The sequence below is a fragment of the Lucilia sericata genome, unplaced genomic scaffold (assembly GCF_015586225.1).
Source record: "Lucilia sericata isolate MDLA Ls3-8-SP2 unplaced genomic scaffold, ASM1558622v1 Contig000014F_arrow, whole genome shotgun sequence".
NCBI lineage: Eukaryota > Metazoa > Arthropoda > Insecta > Diptera > Calliphoridae > Lucilia > Lucilia sericata.
The window spans coordinates 1,273,012-1,297,074 of NW_023994053.1; the positions used below are offsets into that span (position 1 = coordinate 1,273,012).

The 24,063-nt window shown below is 34.4% G+C and overlaps 2 protein-coding genes across 4 annotated transcripts; one reads left to right on the plus strand and one right to left on the minus strand.

Annotated features, from left to right (window-relative positions):
- Nucleotides 1-1,375: 1,375 nt before the first annotated feature.
- On the plus strand, nucleotides 1,376-15,523 carry LOC119605135 (protein mini spindles). Of its 3 annotated transcripts, none has more exons than XM_037958110.1 (16): nucleotides 1,376-1,876; nucleotides 6,627-7,309; nucleotides 7,366-7,550; nucleotides 7,614-7,933; nucleotides 7,995-10,534; nucleotides 10,621-10,858; nucleotides 10,924-11,447; nucleotides 11,567-11,647; nucleotides 12,163-12,576; nucleotides 12,650-12,839; nucleotides 12,942-13,195; nucleotides 13,265-13,595; nucleotides 13,665-13,844; nucleotides 13,918-14,086; nucleotides 14,358-14,602; nucleotides 14,671-15,523. In XM_037958110.1, exons 2-16 carry the CDS (start codon nucleotides 6,732-6,734, stop codon nucleotides 14,746-14,748), a joined length of 6,327 nt encoding a protein of 2,108 aa, XP_037814038.1. In that variant the 5' UTR covers nucleotides 1,376-1,876; nucleotides 6,627-6,731; the 3' UTR covers nucleotides 14,749-15,523. The 3 variants fall into 3 exon arrangements, with proteins under 3 accessions (XP_037814038.1, XP_037814046.1, XP_037814029.1); XM_037958101.1 differs by having other exon boundaries at nucleotides 1,377-1,876; nucleotides 14,334-14,602; XM_037958118.1 differs by lacking the exon at nucleotides 11,567-11,647 and having other exon boundaries at nucleotides 14,334-14,602.
- Nucleotides 15,524-17,448: 1,925 nt separating this feature from the next.
- LOC119605176 (NACHT and WD repeat domain-containing protein 2) lies at nucleotides 17,449-23,795 on the minus strand. Its single transcript, XM_037958141.1, has 11 exons — nucleotides 23,680-23,795; nucleotides 23,521-23,609; nucleotides 22,987-23,452; nucleotides 22,197-22,867; nucleotides 21,896-22,096; nucleotides 20,754-21,602; nucleotides 20,292-20,684; nucleotides 19,911-20,224; nucleotides 19,022-19,852; nucleotides 18,597-18,961; nucleotides 17,449-18,540 (listed from the first exon to the last, which is right to left on the minus strand). The coding sequence occupies exons 1-11, from the start codon at nucleotides 23,780-23,782 to the stop codon at nucleotides 17,654-17,656; spliced, it is 5,169 nt and encodes a 1,722-aa protein (XP_037814069.1). The 5' UTR covers nucleotides 23,783-23,795; the 3' UTR covers nucleotides 17,449-17,653.
- Between the last annotated feature and the right edge of the window lie 268 nt (nucleotides 23,796-24,063).

The following is a 24,063-nucleotide window of genomic DNA, read 5'->3' on the forward strand; positions in this document are numbered from 1 at the left end:
CTAATAACTCCTATATTCCATTCAAACTTGTGTGTTTTAAATATGATATTTATATGAGATTCCACAGACAAAATAAACTAAAAAAGGAATATCTGGGAAGTGATACTATTCTTCTAATATGTATTATCGAGTATAGTACATATTAGAAAGGACTTTAACAAAATAAACTAAAAAAGGAATATCTGGGAAGTGATACTATTCTTCTAATATGTATTATCGAGTATAGGACTTATTAGAAAGGACTTAAACACATTCAATTTTATTTGAATTTAGTTAGACCGAGGTCTTTAGCGCTGTATTCCTATTTTTATAAATTATTTTATACATTAATGTTAATGGAAAATTAATGCATTAATTTTATTATTTATTATTTAATGTTATTGGAAAATTAATGCATTAAATTCAAAAATATTTAGTGTTAATGCAAAATGAATGCATTCATTTCACAAATATTTAATGTTAATGTAAAATTAATGCACTAAATTTAAAAATATTTAATGTTAATGCAAATTTAATGCATTAAATGTACCCATGTTAATGTTAATGCAATAAACTTGCATTAACATTAATTTTTTTTAATGTAGAATAAATTGTTAATGCATTAACACATTTAATGCATTTATCCCAGGTCTGATATATATATATATATATATATATATATATATATATATATATATATATACTTATTACATCATGACAAATGTATTACAAACTAAAATTATAAAATATTTTATTTTTTGTATTTTCAGATTTTTCTTTTCAATTGTCAAAAATTTATGTAGCCCGATGAGCTAGTAAAATTTTATTCACCTCATATCTATTGATCCCCTTATTTATAAACACAATTTTATTTTATAAACGATTAATAAATCAAATTTCGTATGGACATTTTGTTTTATAAACCTTTTATAAAATAAAATGTTTATGAATAAGGGGGTAAAAATTTACATTTTCAAGTAAACACACACACTTTACATATACAATTTTAAACCGAACAAAAAATGTAAAATGTAGATTTTTAAATGATCTTTCTTTAGTATGTATGTTGAAAACAATTTTCTAAAGATCCCAAATCTAGAGGATCTAAATCTACAATCGATCTTCAACGAAAAATTTTGGAGGCCATTCATTTGATATACATATGTGTTTGTGATTTACTTGTTTTTATATTGTTCTATTAAATAATTATTTTATACAATATGGTAATTTTCAAAATCTCGATTATTCAAAATATTTTCATTTAAAATCACCGCTTTGTTCAATTTCGTTCAAAAAATAAAAAACCTAGCTAAAAACATAGCCGGCTTAGAGTCGATTGTAAGCCGCCGCCGAAATTTATAGTGTCAGCCGCCAACGTCGTTAATGTCCGTCGTCACAGGGTTCCGTCTTGCATTGTTGCAAATATGGACGTTTAGTCCAGTTATTCTGATTCAGAAAAATATTTTTGCAGAAGTAATTTACTTTGGAAAATAAGTAATTGTGTATCATTTTTATTTTACGCGTAAATTGTTATTTATACTATTTATTTAAAGTTGCGTCGCATCATTTTTACAAATTGCTTTATTTTCCCTTATTTCATTTGTGTGTGTGTGTGAAAAAAAACATTTTTCTGCTCAGTGAAAAATCGAAGTTTGTTTCGCGTCTGCTTCAAAAACATAAAATATTTCAAATAACAGCATACTATGAATCTTATAACCACATCTAAGTGAACGTAAAATCAATAAAATAGATAGAAATAATAAAAAACTTAAATAATTTGTTAACTAAATTAAAATTGGGCGTTGTAAAACTGCGGAAGTTCATTATACGCAGAGACGTACAATTTTCTTTTGGTAAATAACCACAAAGTTGAAATCTGTATAAAAAATAAAAAACGGTAAGTCGACGTCATTTTGTTATTTTTTTTGTTACGAAAATCTGCATTCTTTCTTCCTCTGATGAGACATAAATTCCACTACTATATGCTAAATTAAGCCGTATTGCACCAAGGGGTTGATGACTATTTTTGGCAATGATAATAAAAATGTACATTTCTATAGGTATCTGACGAATAATAAAACTTTACACAAATAACAAAGTATGTAATAATATTACCACTCATTTTGGAGAGTGTAGTGTGTATTACACAAAAATAGATTTGTCGGTTAGAGGGGACGAGTAAAAAGCTTTAGCTTATATTTTGGTCAGAACCAAAAAAAAAAAAAAAACATAATTTCTTCTATTGATTGAATTGGTTCTTTGTGTATTGTACATACGTATGTACATATGTAACTATTTATTCCGTTAGATTGAATTTAGCTTGAGAAATTGATCATACAAGAAGAATAGCAAAAAGAAGATAATAAAAAAGTAATGAGTAATAGAATAAGGATAAAGCAGTGTTGTCAAGTTATATTTTACAATATAGTACACGAATACAACGTTTAAGAATACTTTTTTAATTTTTATCTGCAGACTTTTCTTTTTTAATGTTTCAAAGAATATATTTAAGGATAAAATTTCGTCAAAAAGTTGATCTAAGCTTAAACTTTTGATTACAAATCAAATTTTAATATCTTTAGAGCGTTTTTAATAAACGCATTATTTAATACATGACAAAGTTATCTATCACTTATTATACTTATAAAATTTACGTTGACATTGTTCGCGCAAATGCTTGTGATGTTTTCTTAATTAAGTTTTTGACTTCTAAGTAGGTATACAGTGTTGAAAAAAATAATAAGAATAATAACTCTTCTCCGCTCAAGACCGTTTGAAACTTTTTATAAAGTATTTCATTGACTTTCACGCTAAAATAATTTTAAAATTTTCGGGGTTATAGAAAATATAGATACCCAGAAAATATTTGATTACGCGCTAGCAGTAGTTTTTTTTACATACGCATAAAGAAACAAGTAAGAAAGTATAGACGGGCGTGGCCGACCATATGATACCCTACACCAGTTATGAATATTAAATGTGATTTATTTTTCATAATAAAGCATTTATCTTGAATATTATCTTGATTCCGATTTATTTAAGCAACTTATTGACGATAAACTTTCTAAAAAAGTTTTGTATGGGGGATAGGAGCAAATGTGGACCGGTCCCGATAAAATGGGCTGGATAGATTTGTATGTATGTATATAATATTTATCTGTGCTAAATTTCATTGCAGTTAATAAATAAATTATATATATAAATTAATAAATTATAAATAAATAAACTGTCTTCCAGCGAGTTGGTGGTCACCTCCTCGCTCTTTGGATTTGACTCCTCCGGATAGCCTGAAGTGGCTATTAATGCAGTTGGTACTGTTGATGGCACTGCGGTGTCCTTATCAGGAATAGGAATAGCAGTATTTTTAATAGACACATTCCCAATTCTGGAGAGCACTGCTGTTCTGTCTTCTGGCGGGTGAGTGATTTCCTCCTCGCTTTTAGGATTTGACTCCTCAACATTGCTAGTACTTGCTAATGATGCTTTGGGTACTGTCTTAGGTGTTTTAGTGTCCTTGCCGGGGCCGGTTTTGACAGCCCTTTCAATCGGCGCCTTCCCAATTTTGGAAAGGGCAACTACACTTTCTTCTGGCGAGTTAATGGTAAATTCCTCGATTTTAGGATTTGACTCCTCAACGTTATCAGTAGTGGATACTGTGGTCTTAGGTTTTTTAGTGTCCTTTTCGAGGCTTGTTGTAACAGCCCTTCCAATCGGCACCTTCCCAATTTTGAATATGACAGATTTAGAGGCGAAGTAAGCCCTACCTTTATTCTTGGCAAGACTAGCCATGGATTTCTGGTCGATACCTATTACAAATAAAGTTCCCTCAGGTTCTTCTTTCCTGTAAAAGACATCCCATTTTTCCACGGCCAGCTCAGCATTTTGACCTCCAAGAATTTCCAGTATACGTTCATTAGCCAGTTTACTGCCCCATCCTTTTATGTAGACAGTGGACTTTAGGAGCACCGGAAGCTCGCTCTTCTTTGCCAGTCCCAGCCTAGCGCCGTCCCAGGGAGGAGGGATACTTTCCACCAACCTCATCAACATCACGCCCATGCTGAACTCGCAGCTCTCGCTCTCTATTGGTTGTTTGCCCTTTGAAGCGATTGCATGGTCCACTATCTTGTTGTTGACCAGGTCTTCTATTTTACTCTGTTGGTCTATTGGAATTTTGCCTGTCGGATTACCGGCATCGTAAACTGCATAGCAGAGATCGTCCCGGTGCCTAATTCTGGCAACTTTGGCGTAAGATGGCGACTCTTTATCTTTTCCTCCGTCTAGCTTCTCCTTCCTCGTTTTTCGGGGCTTCTTTTGAGATTCCCTTACCTTCGAGGTTGATTTCGCCGACGTGTTCGTCTTCGGAATATCTGGCTTGGCGTTGTCACCCTTACTCGCAGGATTCTCACTTGAGATTCCTTTGAGTGAAGTATGGCTTGGCTTCGACTGTGTATTAGAAGACGGGGAGCTCTTTTTCTTCTTAGGTTTATTCTCAGTTGTCAACTCCTCGGGAGAGCTGATCCTTTTTGCCTCAGATCTTGTCAGAGAGTCCGATTTTTCCTTTGGAGTGTCGTGGGATTGACTAACTATGATTTCCTGAAGCATCTTTTTCAACTTCCTCCTCTGTGCTCCAGAAAGTCTTTTCTTAGTAATAGGTAGTTTAGCTATGCTATCATTCACCTCTTTCACCATTTGCTCTACTTCATCCTTTTTGGGATTTGCTATAATGGTATTATTATTATTATCATCTGAGGATTCAGAGTCGGAACCCTCACCTATATTTAAAGGCTGAGGTAGCGTAGAGCTCTCTCCGAGTACATCCTTCTCTTTCACCCCTATATTTTTGCCAGCGGCATACTGTACACTTGACGCATTGTCCGCCACGGAGGCCAAGGTACCCACCTCCGTAGTAGTATTCTGCTCACGATTGCAGGATGACGACGACACGTGACTCGCGAGTAGATCAACACTTGCCGCCGGTACTGGGTTATTTAGGCCCTGCACCGTAACTTTTATCTTTTTATTTTTATTTTCCATATTTGTTTTTTTTTTCTTCCAGTTTTTTGGTCCGCGGGGAATATAATATTCCCAGGTGGTGGACAATCTGCCCTCCCTCAGCTTAAGTGAAATTAAAGCTGGGAGAGGACAGATGGTCCATCACCACCCCCTATCCGCCACCCGGGGACGCGCTCGGTAGGAAAAATCTGGGTACTTTTAAATTTACTGTTTGTCTGTCTTAATAGTGCTCTAACTACTCGGAGTCAAAAACTGAAAACATTTTCCGAAAAAAGAAATTCGAAAATATTCATACCTATTTTCCTTACAACATCTTAGCCGTCAAAATTTAGAAAAATTCCTGTGATTAAATTAAATCGGTAATTTTAATCAAAATTGTTGAAATATGAACAGACAACGAATTTTCAAATTACTTGATTAAATCGTGATTATTGGATGTCTTTCATCATCTGACATTTTGCAATTGTTAACCTTTCTTTACACACTCTAATGATGGAAATGTTATTAAATTAAATTTATTTTGGAAATAAAAAATCCTCTATGCAACAAAGTTGTGGGACAAAAGGTAATATGTCCTGATCCTAAAGTTATGAACTAAGAGAAATATTTGATGTTATATTTAACAGATACCAAGTGCGTTAACCTCATGGCCGCCACTATATTTATATTTAAAAATCATACTAATGCCGAATCTTAAATACTTCTACCATAAACTTGTTGTATAAATTGTCAAATTAAAGATTGTCGAAAAATCCATATACCCATATATTTAGTATATTTTAGTACTGCCTTAAAGTGATATGTAACACTTAACACACTGTTACATACTGAAATGTTACATTTAAAATAAAATGTACTAAGTTCCAAAAAAATATACATATGGAGGATATTATTAAAAGGACGTATTATTAAAATGTTGGTCGATTTTTATCATTTTCAACATAGTTCGTCATTGTATGAAAAAACAAGTGTCTGCCAAAAATAATCAAATAATCTGCTTTAGCTTTTGATCATATCTTTTTATGAAGTGGCTGAATATAAATACCATACTGCATAGGACAATGATGAATATTTAGACTAAATTTACAAATTATGTTTTGTATGATTACAGTTTTTACTTTATTAAAAACCGACTTGTTTCAAAACCTTCATTTTGATTCAATCAAGTCTTTCATTGGATCCATACGAGAAATCAATATTTGCGAAATTTTTACGTATGTGGAATGGTTGATTTTAATGTTTTAAAATCAAAATTGATCTCTTATTTCTATTAGCAATGAGATAATTTACTTAAAATCAATAAACCATAACATAATTTTTTAAATCATTTTATAATGTTTACCAAGTTTGTTCGTCTCTGGTCATTAAATTTTTTTAGGCTTCATTGCACTTTGACAATATTTTTCTCATGCTTTTATTTTTAACACTCATGCCTACCATAAGCATTTCTTATTAAAAGTATGTGCATATATCAGAAATATGTTTATTTGGACACATTTGTTTCCATACATATGTATATGTACATGTATTTGATAAGTATGTACTTCAAAATCAAAAACGCCATCAATATTACTAATTATTGTTATATTCATTTCATATATGTATTTGTCATTTTCTCTATGTGTATATTGAAGATATAAATACTAAATACGGAATAAAATAAGTTTATATTGGGAAAGAGCTCTTTTTGTGACATCAAGATTTGTTAAGGCTAGCTGTAGTCTAGACGAGAATAAAACATGGCTGAAGATACGGAATATAAGAAATTGCCAGTTGATGAAAGATGTGTTCATAAGCTTTGGAAGGCTCGAGTAGATGGATATGAAGAAGCTGCGAAAATCTTTCGTGAGATTGATGATGAAAAATCTCCAGAATGGATGAAATTCTTGGGCCTGATTAAGAAGATGGTGGTTGATTCGAATGCCATGGCTCAGGAAAAAGGTCTTGAGGCAGCATTGATTTTCGTTGAAAATTGTGGTCATGCCGGTAAGACCGTAGGTGATGTCATGTCAGGCATTGTCCAAAAATGCATTGCTGCTCCAAAAACTAAAACCAAAGAGCTATCGGTTCAAGTAACGCTCATGTACATTGAAATTGAAAAACACGAAGCAGTTCTCGAAGAGCTGATCAAAGGTATGGAACATAAAAATCCTAAAATAGTAGCGGCATGTGTTGCGGCAACAACACTGGCTTTGAAGGAGTTCGGCAGTAAAGTCATTAATGTAAAACCGCTAATTAAAAAACTGGCGCCACTAATGAGTGAACGTGATAAAGCCGTGCGCGATGAAGGAAAACAGTTGGCAATTGAACTTTATAGGTAAGTAGACGCAGCATAATGTTGTATAAAAATTTATTGAAAATATTATTTTTTAGATGGATTGGACCAGCTATGAAACAACAGCTTTCGTCACTTCCACAAGTAACTGTTAAAGAGCTCGAAGATGAATTTGATAAGCTGAAGGGAGAAAAAGCCGAGCCATCAAGATACTTAAAATCACAACAAGAGAAACAACAACAAATGTCTGCTGCAGCTGCTGATAATGAAGACGGTGGCAATGGTAACTAGAGTTTAATCGTATTTACGAAACTTTTTTTTAATGTGAAACACATTATTATTTTAGAAGAAGATGCTGACGCTGTTGGGGAAGAAATTGATCCTATAGATCTTCTTGATCCTGTAGATATTCTTTCAAAAATGCCAAAGGATTTCTATGACAAACTCGAAGAAAAAAAGTGGACTTTACGAAAGGAATCATTGGAAGCTTTAGAGAAGCTCTTAACAGAAAATCCGAAACTAGAAAGTGGCGACTATGGGCCAGTGGTTACTGCATTAAAGAAGGTAACAACTAAGGACACCAATGTAGTACTGGTTGCTATGGCGGTTAAATGTCTCGCGATGTTGGCTAAAGGTTTAGGAAAACGTTTCTCTCCATATGCCATGGTAAGTGGTGAAGAAACATTTTATAAATGTGCACTTTTCTCATAAAATATTTTTACATAAGGCGTGTGTTCCATCATTGTTGGAGAAATTTAAGGAAAAGAAGGCCAATGTTGTGTCAGCATTAAGGGATGCTATGGATGCGATTTATCCATCTACAAATTTAGAAGCGATGCAAGAACAAATTGTTGAGTCCCTGGGTAATAAAAATCCAAGTGTAAAATCAGAAACAGCATCGTTTTTAGCAAGAGCATTTGCACGCACTCAACCGGCATCAATAAATAAAAAACTGTTAAAACTGTTGGTGACTACTTTAATAAAAACTTTAAACGAACCAGATCCGACAGTTAGAGATAGTTCGGCCGATGCTATAGGCACCCTTATGAAATTGATGGGAGAAAAACAAGTTGGACCGTTTCTGGTTGACATCGATGCTTTAAAAATGGCAAAAATCAAAGAGTGTCAAGAGAAAGCTGAGATTAAAGTTAAAATTGCGGGAGCAAAAAAGGAGAGGCCTGTTACAGCACCAACTAGTAAACCAGCTGCGGCTGCACCAGCAAAGGGTGGCACTAGTGAACCAAAACCAGTATCCCGACCCGCAACAGCAGGTGTTAAAAAAGTTGCTGTTAAAAAGGCGACACCAGCTACTAGCGGTGGTAGCTCTGGAGCTCCGCTGTCTAAGAGTGCTAGTGCTACAAAAGTCTTAGCCACGGAACGCGAAATGACACCCGAAGAGGTGCAGGGAAAAGCGGAAGAGATAATTGCTGCAAATATACTTACTGGTTTGGGAGATTCAAATTGGAAAAATCGTTTAGCTGCTGTTGAGAGTTTTCAGCAACAGATTGCTGATTTTGATTCCAAAATGCCCGGTATTTCTCAAGTTTTAGTTAAGACAGTTAGTGGTCGTAAGCCCGGTTTGAAGGAAATGAACTTCCAAGTTTTGAAAATAAAGTTGGATATAATACGGACAATTGCTGAAACGTATCCTATATCCACCACAACAATTGATGTTGTTGTAAATGAAATAACCGAAAAACTTGCTGATGTTAAAAATGGTAGTACCGCCGGCGATGTTTTAACAGCCTTTGCAGAGGCAACTAAATTGGATTATATTGTAGGAAAAGTGTTTTCATTTGCTTTTGAACAGAAATCGCCCAAAGTACAATCGGAAGCCTTGAACTGGGTTAATAAAGCCATATTAGAATTTGGTTTTCAAATTCAACCTAAACTTCTAATTGAAGATGTGCGAAAAGCAGTTCAAAGCACCAATCCTGTAGTTCGGGTAGCAGCTATAGGTCTAGTCGGAACAATGTCAATGTATATGGGAAACGCTTTAATGATGTTCTTTGACAACGAAAAGCCAGCCCTTAAGTCACAAATTCAAGCAGAATTTGATAAGAATGTCGGCGAAAAGCCTCCTAAACCAACAAGAGGTGTTAAAAAATCATCTGCTTCATCAAAATCAGAAGGCGCGGGTGACGCTGACGCCGACGCAGGAGACGATGCAGATGAACAAGAACCAGTGAACTTGGCGGATATGTTGCCAAGGGTTGACATTTCCAGTCAAATAACTGAGTCTTTGTTGAAGGAAATGTCTGATAAAGATTGGAAAGCCAGAAATGAAGGCCTCAACAAGCTGCAATCTATAATAAATGAAGCAAAACTAATAAAACCCACAATTGGGGATTTGGCACCGGCTCTAGCGTTGCGATTGGTAGATTCAAATGCAAAAATTGCCCAAACAACTATGGCGATTTGTGAACAATTAGCAAATGCAATGGGACCAGGTTGTAAGAATCACGTACGAGTACTATTTCCTGGGTTCTTGCATGCTTTGGGCGATAGCAAGAGCTTTGTTAGGGCTGCAGCTTTAAATTGCATCAATAGTTTTGGCGAAAAAGGTGGATATAAAGAATTTTTTGAAAATGAAATGATTGCCGATGCCCTAAAGTCAGGTTCGCCAGCTTTGAAATCCGAACTATGGGCATGGTTGGCAGAAAGATTGCCGCAAATGCCACCTAAAAGTATTTCAAAAGAGGAGTTAACTTCAATGATTCCACTTTTGTACGCCCATATATGCGATCGCAATGCGGATGTACGCAAAAACTCAAATGAAGCTGTTTTAGGAATCATGATTCACTTGGGTTTCGAAGCCATGGTAAAGGCTTTAGACAAACAGAAACCAGCGTCAAAGAAGGATATACAAGCAGCATTAGATAAAGCTCGCCCAAATCTACCGATAAAACCCTTGCCAAAAGGAAAACAACAGGCGCCCATTTTAGAGGAACCTAAAAAGTCAGTAAGAGGTGGTGGAGCTGGTGGTGGTTCAGCAATTCAAAAACCCGGTGTGAACAAGAGTACAGGTGGTGCGAGAGTGGCTAATACATCGTCGTCTCGAAAAAAAGAAGAGGAAGTAGATACATCTCCTTTGTTAGCTGTTAACAATACGAAAAATCAAAGATTGATAGATGAACAAAAAATGCGAGTCTTAAAATGGACTTTCACCACACCCAGAGAAGAATTCATTGATTTACTTCGAGAGCAAATGACCACAGCCAATGTCAACAAGGGCCTAATGGCCAATATGTTTCACGATGATTTTAGGTATTGTCTAGTCATAATTATATTTTTGATTTTTAGTTTTCTTCATTAACAATATGATAATATTGAAATATTTTTTATTTATTTAGATATCACTTAAAAGTGATAGAATCGTTGATGGAAGATTTGCCACAAAATCCGAAAGCTTTAATATGCAATTTGGATTTGATTTTAAAGTGGCTTTCGTTGCGTTTCTACGATACTAACCCTTCTGTTTTAATTAAGGGTTTAGAATATTTACAACAGGTGTTTCTAACTTTGGTCGAACATGAATACATTTTAGCGGAGAATGAAGGTAGTGCATTTATACCTCATTTATTACTGAAGGTAGGAATTAACTGATTGTTACGAAGAGAAACTGACAAAAAAACCGTTTTTTTTTTTAATTTCAGTTGGGAGATCCCAAAGACGCTGTACGTAATGGTGTCCGCTCTCTGCTTCGACAAATTCTTTTAGTTTATCCCTATACTAAAGTTTTTGTTTATGTCATGGAAGGATTAAAGTCTAAAAATGCCCGTCAGCGCACTGAGTGTTTGGATGAGTTGGGTTATTTGATTGAAACTTATGGACTAACTGTCTGTCAGCCATCACAACAGGTGGCCCTAAAGGAAATTGCTCGTCATATTTCGGATCGTGATAATAGTGTGCGTAATGCTGCTCTTAATTGCGTAGTACAAGCTTATTTCATTGCTGGAGATAAAATCTACAAACTTATTGGTCAACTCAACGATAAAGATCTGTCTATGTTAGATGAGCGCATCAAACGCGCCAAAAAACCACAGAGAAAACCGGCTGAAACCAATAACACAAGCGCCAAATCATCGGGACAGATTTTACAACAAGACAGCATTGAAATTGATGAACCATCAACAAATGGATGTGATGAATTACCATTGCCTGAAGAACACGATCAGAGGTACATTTTACATTTTTGAAAATGCTAGTTTTTTTGACCAGTTTTAAAATTATTAAAGAAAATTTGCATTTTTATTGCTCCTAAGTTTATTTGATACATTTTTCATTTTTTTGCCTTAGTTCTGAATATGAAACAAATGAAGCTAATAACTCCTCTATGGCTGAAAAAGATGTGCGCGCTACATCGCTAATAAGACAAGCGTAAATTTCTTTTAATTTCGTTATAGTATTGTTTTGTTCTGTTTCGTCTTGATTTTTAGTGCAGTACTGTTTGCCTTTGTCGTTTTAAAATACATATTTATTGATTTAATTCACATCTATGTGAATTGTCTGTGTGTGTGTGTGTCCTTTAAAAAGTAGTATTTAGTACGATTATGGCATTTTATAGCTAAATTCGAAAGAACTTCAAATGCCACAATCAGCAACTGATCTACTATAATCTAAAGAGTTATTTTGCGGTTCGATTGCAAAACTTAAAGGGATTTGTGATCGTACTGAATACCAAATTAACTTTTTAGGTTAGTGTAAGTCTCCACAATATATGTACAATAGACACGTTTTTATTATGCTTATTAAAAAGTATCGCATTATAAACTTACATAGTTAAATTACTTTATGCATCTTATTTTATTCTTTTAACATTTTCTATTTTACTATTAAAATTAAACCTCACAGTATGATATAAATTTGAGATTTCTTTTATTTCTGAAACTTAGGACATTTGATCAACCCTCAGCAGCTCCCGTGATCAATATTATGCCGCAACATATACAGCCCCCAAAAACTACGGGGCCTTTTGGTTTAGATCCAAACAAAATTGCTGAAATCGAAAAGGATTGGGTACGTGTTGATCAATTGGAACGTGTTGAAGTCCCTAGAGTCGATATTTCTCTACTCTTTGAACCAATCAAAGTCATTGCAACAAAGGATGGTGTTAAGTATCCCCAAGAGAAATTTGAACAATTACTTTCGCGATCACGTTACATGCAACAAACGCATACAACTCCACCTCCGCCATCTGCAGCAAGTGGAATGGTTGGCAATGGCTCTCCATATTTAAGTCCCCAACAACAACAGCAGCAATTTAATGCCGCTCTCTATCAGCAAACAATGGGTATCAATTCGCCAAAGTACGTATGCATGGTTGTACGATGAAATGTTTTCACCATACTCATATCGTCTTCTCTACTTGTTAATTTTTAGTTTGGCTGATGTGTTGCCTAAACATGACCCTCATTTAATAAAAATAATAAAGGGTATTAGCAGTACGGACACCCTGAAAGCCAGAGCAGCCATAAATGAGCTTAACGAAATAATTCAGTCCCCTGAGAAACAAGCCGTGTTAAAGGATTATGAGGAGATTTTCATTCAAAACGTGCTGGCACAGTTAAAGGTACTGCTTAAATTTTAACAAGCACTAAAACCAATTTAATCAAATAGAAAAAGATAAGGATGATAGTTGTATCGGAAATTAATATTTAATTTTTTTTTGCAGAATCTCTCACAAATACCTATTACTGAATCGCTTGTAGTCTATCAGCCATTGTTATCTATTCTCTACTCATTTTTCTATTCGAAAATGTTGGGTAAAACAATGAGCGTTGCCTGCATTAAAAATCTAATGTCGGCTTTACTACATCTCTTGGCGGATCAAAAACTTAATACCAGTGATGATGGCCAATATAACAAAGTAATAAATGGAATCTGTTTAAAAGTATTGGATAAATCTAATTTTACGAACATGAATTGGTAAGTTAGTTTGTAGATAGAAATAAATGGTAAATGGATTATAGAAATTTAAATGCATAAATCAATTAGTGCATTAATTCGTTTGCTGCGAGAAACATGTCCTGAGGCTGGATTACCAAAGTTCACAGACCTTCTAATGAAATGCATATGGCGCAATGTCAAAACATTGCCTGAACGGAGCAATGAGCTAAACTATGATGCAGTAATACTTGAGGTACACGAATTTATGCTGGCATTGCCAAGTTCTTGGTGGCAAACGCGACCTTCGGACACACCTTTGAGAACGGTGAAAACCATTATACACAACATGGCAAAGGTTAAAGGAAATGCCATATTGCAACATTTAAATCAGATTCCTACTCATTCAGAACTTCATGCCTATTTGATAAAAATTTTAAAGGTATGAATATATTTTTAAAGTCAAACCACTTGATTGATTTCTGATTTAAAAAAAATATTGAAATTTTAGAACTTGCAAAAGGAGGGTAATTTGCCGAGTTCCTCCCCACAACGTTCGGCATCTTCGAGAGATCTGCAATCCAAACAGCGTATTTCAAATCAAGCTCACGAAACCATGTCCCAAATATTTAAATTAATTTCTGATAAGGATACAAAGCAGCAAGGTCTCCAAAATTTATATGAATTTAAGGTAAGTTGAAACAGCATTGCTATTCAAAAGACACTTTTTCATTTAGTGTTCTTGTGTCATTGTCTGTTTATAGACGAAAAATCCCGAAATTGATGTTTCGGCTTTTCTAAAAGGAGCTAGCCCTAGCTTCCAAAAATATATTGAGGAAGGATTGGCTGAAATTCAACGTACAGTTTCAACTACGGTAGAGGGAAATCAACCCCAGACTAATTTACCAACACAATTGAGTGATAATCGTTTGGGTGAGTTAAATTTGTATTTATTACATTGCATTACATTCTACTTGTATAAATTGCACAAACGAAAACAATACTGAATTACACAGAATACCTAAAATTAAGTATTTTTTTTTTTTTTAATTACACACAAACAACTCACGTGTTCGCCACACATCTATCTATGTATACATAAACACATGAACATTCATAAACGGGTGCACATACACTTTTGTATAAAAATTAATATTTCTGTTGAAAACTATGTAAAAAGTCGCACGATCTTCGTACCTAACAGATGCAAATTATCAGAATCAACATGCTTCCGCAATTGGCGAAAATGCTGGTGTTAAGCCAGATCCCGATTTTTGGATGGATCGATTAAATCAGTTAAGAGCTAAAGCAAATTTAGCTCCTCATCGAAATGCTGATGGCAGTCTCTTAACCAACTCACATTTAATGATGATGGACAACAAAGTCATGGATGAAAACCTGAGTTTAAATACAATGAATGCCCAAAAAGTGTCTTTAATAAGGAGAGATGTAAGTACATTTTAAAAAATATTTACTACTACTTCCGTGATGCGTGAATGTTATTTTATTTTGATTAGAAACCAGAAATGTCTCCAAACCGTCTACAACATATACAAGCAAAGTTGGCCCAGATAAAAAAGGAAAGTCATACTTAGATCTGCTTTTATATAATCGCTGAAAGGTGTCTTAATTTTGACACAGAAAATCGATTTTTTAATTCATCTTATCCATAAAATCCTCCAAACTTTTGCTTCTTAGTCACCCACCCGCATTTGTCCTTGTTAAAAGCCGCTTTAAACGATTACATTTTACGACATCCTTTGGGAAGGTATTAAAAATAAAATTAAATGCGCTGGCTTAATGATTTTTTTAACTATTAAATATATGTATCGGTAAACTGAGCCATTAGAAGCTGAAAAGAAACTCATGTTTATATGCTACTTTTCCAATAGTGTCATGAAATGTGATGATGTAAAGCTGCATAAAGTTGCACCGACCCTTAGCTATATATCACCGATCCATCTAATTAACAATCAGTAAGATTTTGTGCGAGTGTGAACAATGGAATATTATTGAAATGAATTTCAAAGGATTACTGACTGAAGCAATAGCGATACATATTTAATTGCTTAAAAATAGTTAAAAAAAAAACATAAGCAGAAACAAATCTTAATATAAAAATAAACACTCAATACGTATAAAAATGATGTATACTCAAATTAAATAGGAATAAAAAAACAAACCTATTCTTATAACCCACTCGTTGGGACTAACAAAATAATGAACAGAAACAATTAATGCATATTTAAAAATACTTATTTAATAAAAGAGAAGTACGATTTTAAACTTAATTGAACTAAAAAGTCTCTGCGAGAAAACATCAACAAATAAAATTAATATTATTTTCTTATTCGTTTAAAATAATTAAAATGTAGTTGAGAAATTCTTATTTATCAACCCTATTCTTTACAATAGTAATTCAAGCGATTATTGCGGATATTGAAAATGGGGAGTATTAGCATAAGTTTGGTTTCTTTATTATTATCTTTTTTCATCAAATTCGTTAATTCTTTAAAAACTAATCTTCATTTTGTATTGAAAAATATTGTTATACACATACCTTTTTTATATTATTAGTTTTAATAAAAAAATCTTAGTATTAAGTCGTGGACTTTTTTCTCTTTTGTTTTTTGTTATTTCAAACACTATTTTGCATTGATTTTCTCTAAAGAGATTAAAAATACTCTAATATTACATTGTTTTTTACTCGATTCCTCATTTTTCATTTTTTCATTCTTAGTGTTTGTTATAGTTTACGCTCAATTTTCATTGATTTTCAACAATTTTTTCTAATTTTTTTTTTAGCTTGTAGTAGTACTCCTTTAATTTTTGTAGATGTAAGTTAACGTAATTTATTTTTTTTTTTACTTTTTTAACTTATAAATCAATAATGAATCATTCTTTCTAACCTAATAAAAATTTCCTAAAAATATAATCAAATAAAACTTATATACAAACAATTATTAAACTGAAAATGTTTTTATTCCTTTGGGTGTTCAGTGTTCCGTTGTATAATGTGTATGTATTTAAAATCATTTTTTTTTTTGTTGTTTTCTTTTTTAAATTTTCCAATATCTGGAGATTTCGATTAAACTACACCATGAACCATGAATATCAACTTACCATGTCTTTATTTTTTTAAGGAATTCATCTCATTAATGTTTGGATATACATATGTATATCTGAATAAAAAAATATATATACACTAGCTGACCCGACAGACGTTGTCCTGACCAAATTAGAAAAAATGTTTATGTTCGATTTGTGATTTTAGATAAATCGAAAAAAGTGAGCGTAAAAGTGGGCGTGGTCAATTATTCCTTCAGTAAAACTTTAAATTTGATTACTACGAACATGTTTTAAAAAATTTAGCCAAATCGGTGCAGACGTTTTCCGATTTTAGATAAATCGAAAAAAGTGGGCGTGGTAAATTTTTCTTTCAGTCAAAACTTAGATTACTACGACCATTTAAATAAAAAATTTAGCCAAATCGGTGCAGCCGTTTTCCGATTTAAGATAAATCGAAAAAAGTGTGCGTAAAAGTGGGCGTTGTCAATTTTTCTTTCCGTAAAAACCTAAGTTGGACTATGATGAACATTTCAGTAAAAAAATTGTCCAAATCGCCGTTCTCAACTGATGCAATTACCAACGAACGACAATTGATTTTTATTTATATAGATATAAGCAATAAGAAGCGTTTTTATTTCTACAAAATACTGTTTTTAAAGTGTTATCTGTTTAACGAGATATACTAGGGAGCTAAAAATTAGTCAACAATTAATTACACTATGCTAGTTGAAAAAACTGTCAAGCTGGGCATTCGGCGGATTAAACTAATTCTAGTGTGCTGAGTTCAATGGTGCTCATCGTTTTTTTTTTAGGTTAGCTCTTGTTTTTAAGATTTACTATTATTCGCGTAACGCAAAATAAACTAAAAAAATTTATCGCGCAGTCGTTTTAGAGCGGGTTTTTTAGTTGGCAATCAAATGCCAATCAGATTAGTTAATCTAAAAATAAATTTAATCTGATGTTAATCCCATTTGATGTTTTTGAGTACAAGATTAAACTTCGCAGTGTTACCATACAAAACAACAGAAAACGTCACTGTTTGTTATCAAAACAATGCATGTTTTATAAAAAAGAAGACAATTGTAAATTTAATATGAAAATTAATGAAAACTTAAATTTAAAATTTAAAAAATAAAATTAACATTTTAATGTTTATTTTTATAAAAATTGTATTAAGTTTTTTGCATCTGCTGTTTACACTTTTTAATTTTTTGCTCAAGTTTAAACCGCCTCCATTGGGCGCTTAAACTTGCAAACAAAATTAACTAATTGAGTACTCAAAAACAACTTTTGAGGATTAATTTTAATTTAATCGCTAATCTTTCACCTAAAGATTGGTCCTTAGAAATTTCAGCGTACTCGAATTAGTTTAACCCGCAGGTTGCCTAGATTGATAGAAAAAATAAGTATTAAATTCAAGCACAGTGTTATTTATTCCCCTATAAGTTCTGTATTTTCCATTTCGTTGTCAGCTTTGACATCATCTTTCAAATCTTTGTTTTTGAATTTTTGATTATCCAGTCTGGAGGATATTGTGGCGACACGTACAGCTGCTTTAAAGCCAACTTTTGCCTTCATTTTTGCCAGCTTCGCCTTCCAGTTTTCATCTCTTGATGGTAACGCATTCAACCATTCTATCATGCCATCATTTTTAGGATCTACAATGGCTAAAGATGACATGCATCCATCAACTGTGCCCAAAACAATACATCGTCCGTCTTTTGTACTCTTAATGGCTGTCAATTCTGCTTGTAAACGGTAATTAGCAATCATTTCGGTATCTGAGGTACGAAAGACTCGTATGGTTTTGCGACCACTGTGATAATAGCAAACGTATTCATCACTTTCAGTAAAAATGCATATAACTGAAAATACACCCTCGGCCACTTTAGGTATGAATGTTTTAACGGTAGTTCCTTTACGTAGTTCCAACATTTCTAGACCTCCCCTAGAAGGGGCATATATGCCGTACTTTCCATCTTTTGTGATACTGCCTCCCCATTTTGGTATGGAACGTATATGTTTCTTTGTTTTTATATCCATAATACTGCCCTTTTCACTATTTATAACAGCTACTTGACTGGCCTTGTGCGGCATAGGTACTAATGAGACTACCTCCTTAATAGAACAGCTTTTCAAAAGAACTTTTGAAATGAAAGTTCCATTTGTAGCACTATAGACCGCAAGGCAATCTTTATTGTTTTTGTCTACAGTGCATACAATTATGTAGGCGGCATCGGCTGATATTACTGCTTGGCGAAAAGATAATCCGGGGATCATTCGAATAGGATATTCAAATCGAAATAATATGGAACCCTCTGTTAAGGATAAACGGTTGAATAACAAAACAATTTGGCATTTTTTCTAATCGTACCTGGAACAGTTCTTACTGTTGTGGTGGCCATTAGACGATTTGTATCTTCTCCTTCTTTTAATTCTTTTTGATTTATGTTCGGACACGAAACAATCATTACTTTATAACCGTAGTCCATAAACGTTATTTGTTGAATTCCCGGTTGGTCGTCACGGTAGATAACTTGCTCGGAAACTCGATTCCATATAAGAAATTTGCCTGTTTCGGAGGAAATTATGTACCGTCCATCGGGTGTTATTTCAGCGTGTGTCACAATGGCCCCCAAAGGGCTATCCGCTAATTTAGTTATTAATCTTCCGGTTCGTGTCTCCCAAACTCCCACACAACTTCGAGTGACTGTTACAGCCAAATCTACTTCAGATAAACTAAAATAAAATTTTCAAGGATTACCACAAGAAATGACTGGTGGAATTAATAATAATTACCTGATATTATCAATTTGTAGTTCATGTCGATCTATTACATGCACTTTTTCGAATATGTTATTGATATTCCATACTTTGACGGAGCGGTCAATCGATGAAGTGACCACATTATTCCAATTTCCGATAGTTAATGCTTCAAGTTGTATGATGCGGCCAAAGTGAGCATCTAAAACTTTAACTAGTTGCAGGGTGTGCAAACACCATACATAAAGGTTTTTTCGGACACCCGCTACTGCATAGTCCAGCTTTGAACTGGTCATTATGGAGTTTGATTCCATTATTTTGGTGGTGATGTTCCTCACCCCATGCGGCAATGCTAGATACATAGATTTATCGCTCAATCGGTTTCCATCTGCATCTCCAAAATCCCAAATTACGAAGCCTTTTCCGGCTGTTCCCAAAAGCATGCGATCTTGTTGATCTAAACGCAGCTGGAGTAACATTTCCTTTTCATCGTTTTCAAAGCGAGGTAGCTTGTTTTCTAATATCCATTCAATAGACGAATTATCATTCGATTCCTCAAATCGATAAACACTAACTTCATAATTATCCTCATTTGCGCATCCATAAATTTGTGTTCGATTTTTATTAAGGGCTAGAGCACTAAAAAAATAAAGAGGTGCTGTATAAAGTTCGTTTCTGTGCGAATCGAAACGTAAGCGTGACTCGTTAATTGACCCAGACCAAAAGATGAGATTATATTCAGCTGGCGTTGTAAATTCTATGTGCAAAATTTCCCATCCAATGCAATTTCCAGGTGTTGCAAATATTTCCACAAGATTTCCGCGCATATCGAATTGGGCCCATTTCAGTTTGCAACTTATGAATAAACTATACATACATTGATACAAATTATTACTAGTTATCACTGATTAATTAATATCATTACCATTGATTTAACAAATACAGACTGCTAATCGGTCCATCGCATTCTTCGAATGGAGAATTAATAATCACAAATTCACTCGAAAGCATATTTAACAGGACAGTTTGATTGTTATTGGAATAGGCAGCGGCCCATTTATTATCAGGGCTTAAAACTAGTTGTTGCATTATTCCCTCTATTCCTGGGTTAACATCTCGAGTTAAATCTGACGTTGACAAATCAAATGTTATGAAATGAGTCGATATAGATACCATGTAGCGCATATCACTGGTTAAGCGAAAAGCAAACACTGCAAATTGATGTCCTTCAAGGGAATACTTAAGAGTTTGAAAAGTATTTGGTTTTAAATTCAAAATCTGAAAACATATAAAACTAGAGGCAAACCTTTAGGGGTCCTCCTGGCGTGTGGAGACAATGGTTGACCGGTATTAGTGCGCAGTCTTTGGGACCGCAATGGTCGCATGCTCTCAACAACATTTTTATGTTTGCATTGCCTCCAATTTCCGGTAAAAGTCGTCCGACTAGCTGAGGAGCCAACATATTGGGATACACAGCCAAAATAGCTCCACCCAAGCGCAATGCATCTGCTACTAACATCAGCTCTCGCTTCGCTTCTTTGTCTTCTGTGTTTGATGAAGCATCTTCAAAATCAGCTAAAACTGCTTGTAGTGGACAACTAGAAAGCTTTGCATGTAGCCACTCATAATTAAAAAGTACATGTTCAAACAGATCCTTAAATCGACGTGATCGAACAAAATGAAACGGAAGTTCACCAAACTGTATATTTGGACAAGAACATTGAGAAAATATTAAATGTTTTATTAGGGTTAATGTATTCGTTTTCACCTTTCTAAGATTGTATCTTTTGGAACTTCCGTCTTTACTTGTAAATACCAAAGGTTGTATTGGTACTTTACGGTCAGCTGAACCCTCCTTTTCCGTGAGACCAAAACGATGTCTTTGTATTTCCGTAAACTTAAAAGGCTTTGGTACTCCTCCGCCCCATATACCCAAGTAATAATCGGCAATCATAGAATGGAAATACATCGCCATGTTCATGTTTTTGAAATATCGCTCCTTTGCAGTGTCACGAAACTGCCTGTGATACCAGTTCATTACATTGACACCATCAGCCTCTCGTTCGCTTAGGTAATTGGGTAAATCGTTACGTATACGTGTCCACAACAAAGGGGGAATCCGTCTAACGGGGGGTAAGTGGTATTGATAAACATCGTCTAAAACTTTATCATCCAACGATATCAAATCTTCTAGCTCACTTTCAGACAATCCCGACTTCGAAGCTGTAATGTATGCTAAAGCATGAAATACCAAGATGCGACCATGCTGCTTCTCAATTCTCTCGAACAACATCATAATTGAGTCCATAACGTTGTTAGCCAAGTGGGTTTCTTGAGGACGAGTATAACTGCGCCAACGGCATATTTCGGCAAACACTAACTTTACGAAAATTGGTAAAGAACACTTGCTAATCGCATTTGCAACTAATCGCCACTGATAATTATTAAGATCTCTACATGCTGTTTTCATCCACATTTTAATGACGTTCATCGCCAAATCTTCACCTAATGCTGTGACCTCTATGAAATTCTCCTCCACATCAATCATTTTGCGCAAGACATGATATTCTTGGGATACAACAGGATTGTTTTCTTCTTTTGCGCATGATATTATGATCTAATATAAATTCATGGCCGATAATTTTAGGAGAACAAAAGTAAATATTTAAAACAAGACCTATTTTTTCCATACCATAGCCTACAAAACTTTACCCACCCACCACCATCTCAACATCGATAAATTAACAATTTAGATTTAGCCCAGTTTAGCAGGCACAGATCAAGCAATTTGGGAAAACTTATACTTTTGAATCATATTGCCGACAACCAATTTTGATTAAGTTCGATATTCCAGGGAAAGAAGGGGGGAGGTAGGCTTGGTATCCGACAATTCATGCAATACCCACTTACCTTACAGTGTACTGGCAACCGGGTAGGTATCCAGGAAACACTATTTGAATCTTGTGTACCAGTTAGTTGGTCAACCGAGTCTAGATATAACGTCAAAGGCTGATTTTCACTAGCATAAGTTAATAATTGCTTAAAGTGTGCTGTTAAAGGTACCAAGTCATCAGGAATATTTTCAAAAGGCAACATGTAATTGTAGGAAATCTATAACATGGAGGAATACACAAATATGTATGGCAATATCGATATAGGCTTGAATATATTTATGAGCTATCGAATGCTGCATATACAACTAACCACCCACCTGCTGGCAAATCGATATTAGAGTTGGTGTTAATGCGCTCGAGTCAGGGGTTGTTCCCAAAAAACGTATTATATTTATTGGTCTTTTGTAGCTACAAGTGCATTCTGTAGCTACAAGTGCAGCACTTTTAGCCAAAAGTGATGTTTTTCCACAACCTCCTTCGCCATAAAGGACAAGTGGTTTATCTGAATCCCCCAGCATATAACGCTTGATGTGTTCTAGACTTTCCTCACGTCCATAGAAGACCTTAACCGAATTGTTACAAGCGTGCAAATGCTGAAGGATTTCAGTGACTATCTGTCCCTGTGCACTGGAGTCTTCCTTGCGCATAGCTCTATCAACTAATTTGATAATATTTTTATAAAAGTGTGATATAAAATGATTAAGATACTCCTCATGTGTTTCGATATCAAGGCCTTCACGGCCGATCCACTCTACGGTATATTTTTGGGAGTTACTGGATTCAATTTTTGCTGGCAACCGATTGTCTCGTAAATCGGCTAAAAGTTTTGCTGATTCAGTATCCAAACTTCGGTTTATAATGTCGACAAAAAGAGAGGCCTTCTTCAAATTCTGCAGGTTAATATTGTTAATATAACGGACATATGAAAGGCAATGGTTTTTTGTATTTTTGACATTCAAAATGCCATTTATGACCTCGCGTTCAGTTACTAACCAAAGCATAAATATGTTACTCAAAATCAATTATATTATATTTAATCACTATAATCAATATTATATTATACTTAATCACTACTATCTACATCGTTAGTATTGCCACGTCTCTTACCTGACATGAAATAGTTGTGTACTGCGTCTTTACTCATTTTACCACTAGCTCCAAGAGAAGCAGCTGCCTTTCTCAACAATTTTTGCATTTTTCCCAAAGTATCCCACCAGATGGCCTGATCTTCTGCCTGTAGCTTAGGTACTCGTTTATTATTAAAATTAATCAATATCGAAGAAATTGGCTGAAGTACAGACACCGGTGGTACAGCGTTGCTATCCTTTTTATACCATAAATCCAATAGGGCACGGTCCACGCCCATTGATGTCAATTCTTCGCAAATCAGTTGCAGTTCTGAAGAAACAATATATGTCGGTATTGGTCGATATCCATATTTTTGACCCAAAAATACCACAAAATTCGGACCCATAGATAACCTTTGGCAATTTTTTATTTCTCGCATACACAGCTCAGTTGTCATGTGATCATCTGTAGCCTCGTCACGCACTCCCCATCGCATATCCACTACCTAGACATGTACGAGGTTCCAACAACAAAATAGTGATGATGTAATCATTAAGTAATAATTATACATGCCTGAAATTCCAAACCATGTTTTTCGCGACAATAGTCTTTGATGCGGGGATAACATTTCGCCATTAACGAATTACGTTCCATCGTTGTATCTATTTTTTCATTCATATAATTTCGCAACAATAATTTTGATGGTCTTGGTATTTCGAAAACTATACGTACCCGTAAATGTAGAACTAGTAAAAATACGAACAATTTTAGAACTAACAGGAGGCAGCGACTCCAGTGATCCAGCAAATATCGAGTCAATGGTTCGATCATCCATAGTAATTATTTGTATTATAAGATTATATGAATGATGTGTTATTCTTTAGCTTACTGTTAGAAATAAACCGTTTGAAGCAAATTTCATCACAAATTTAACTGAAACTGATGGTGCATAAATAACCAAAAGCCTAAGTGTTTGTTTGATCGATATTGTAGTAATCAAACTACCAAAACACGAATTAAGCAAAAAATAGACAAGATGTGAGTGATAGACGACAGTAGAAGGATACACTTACAGCTCATTTACACTTACTTTATTCAGGGTTGTTATATGTACAT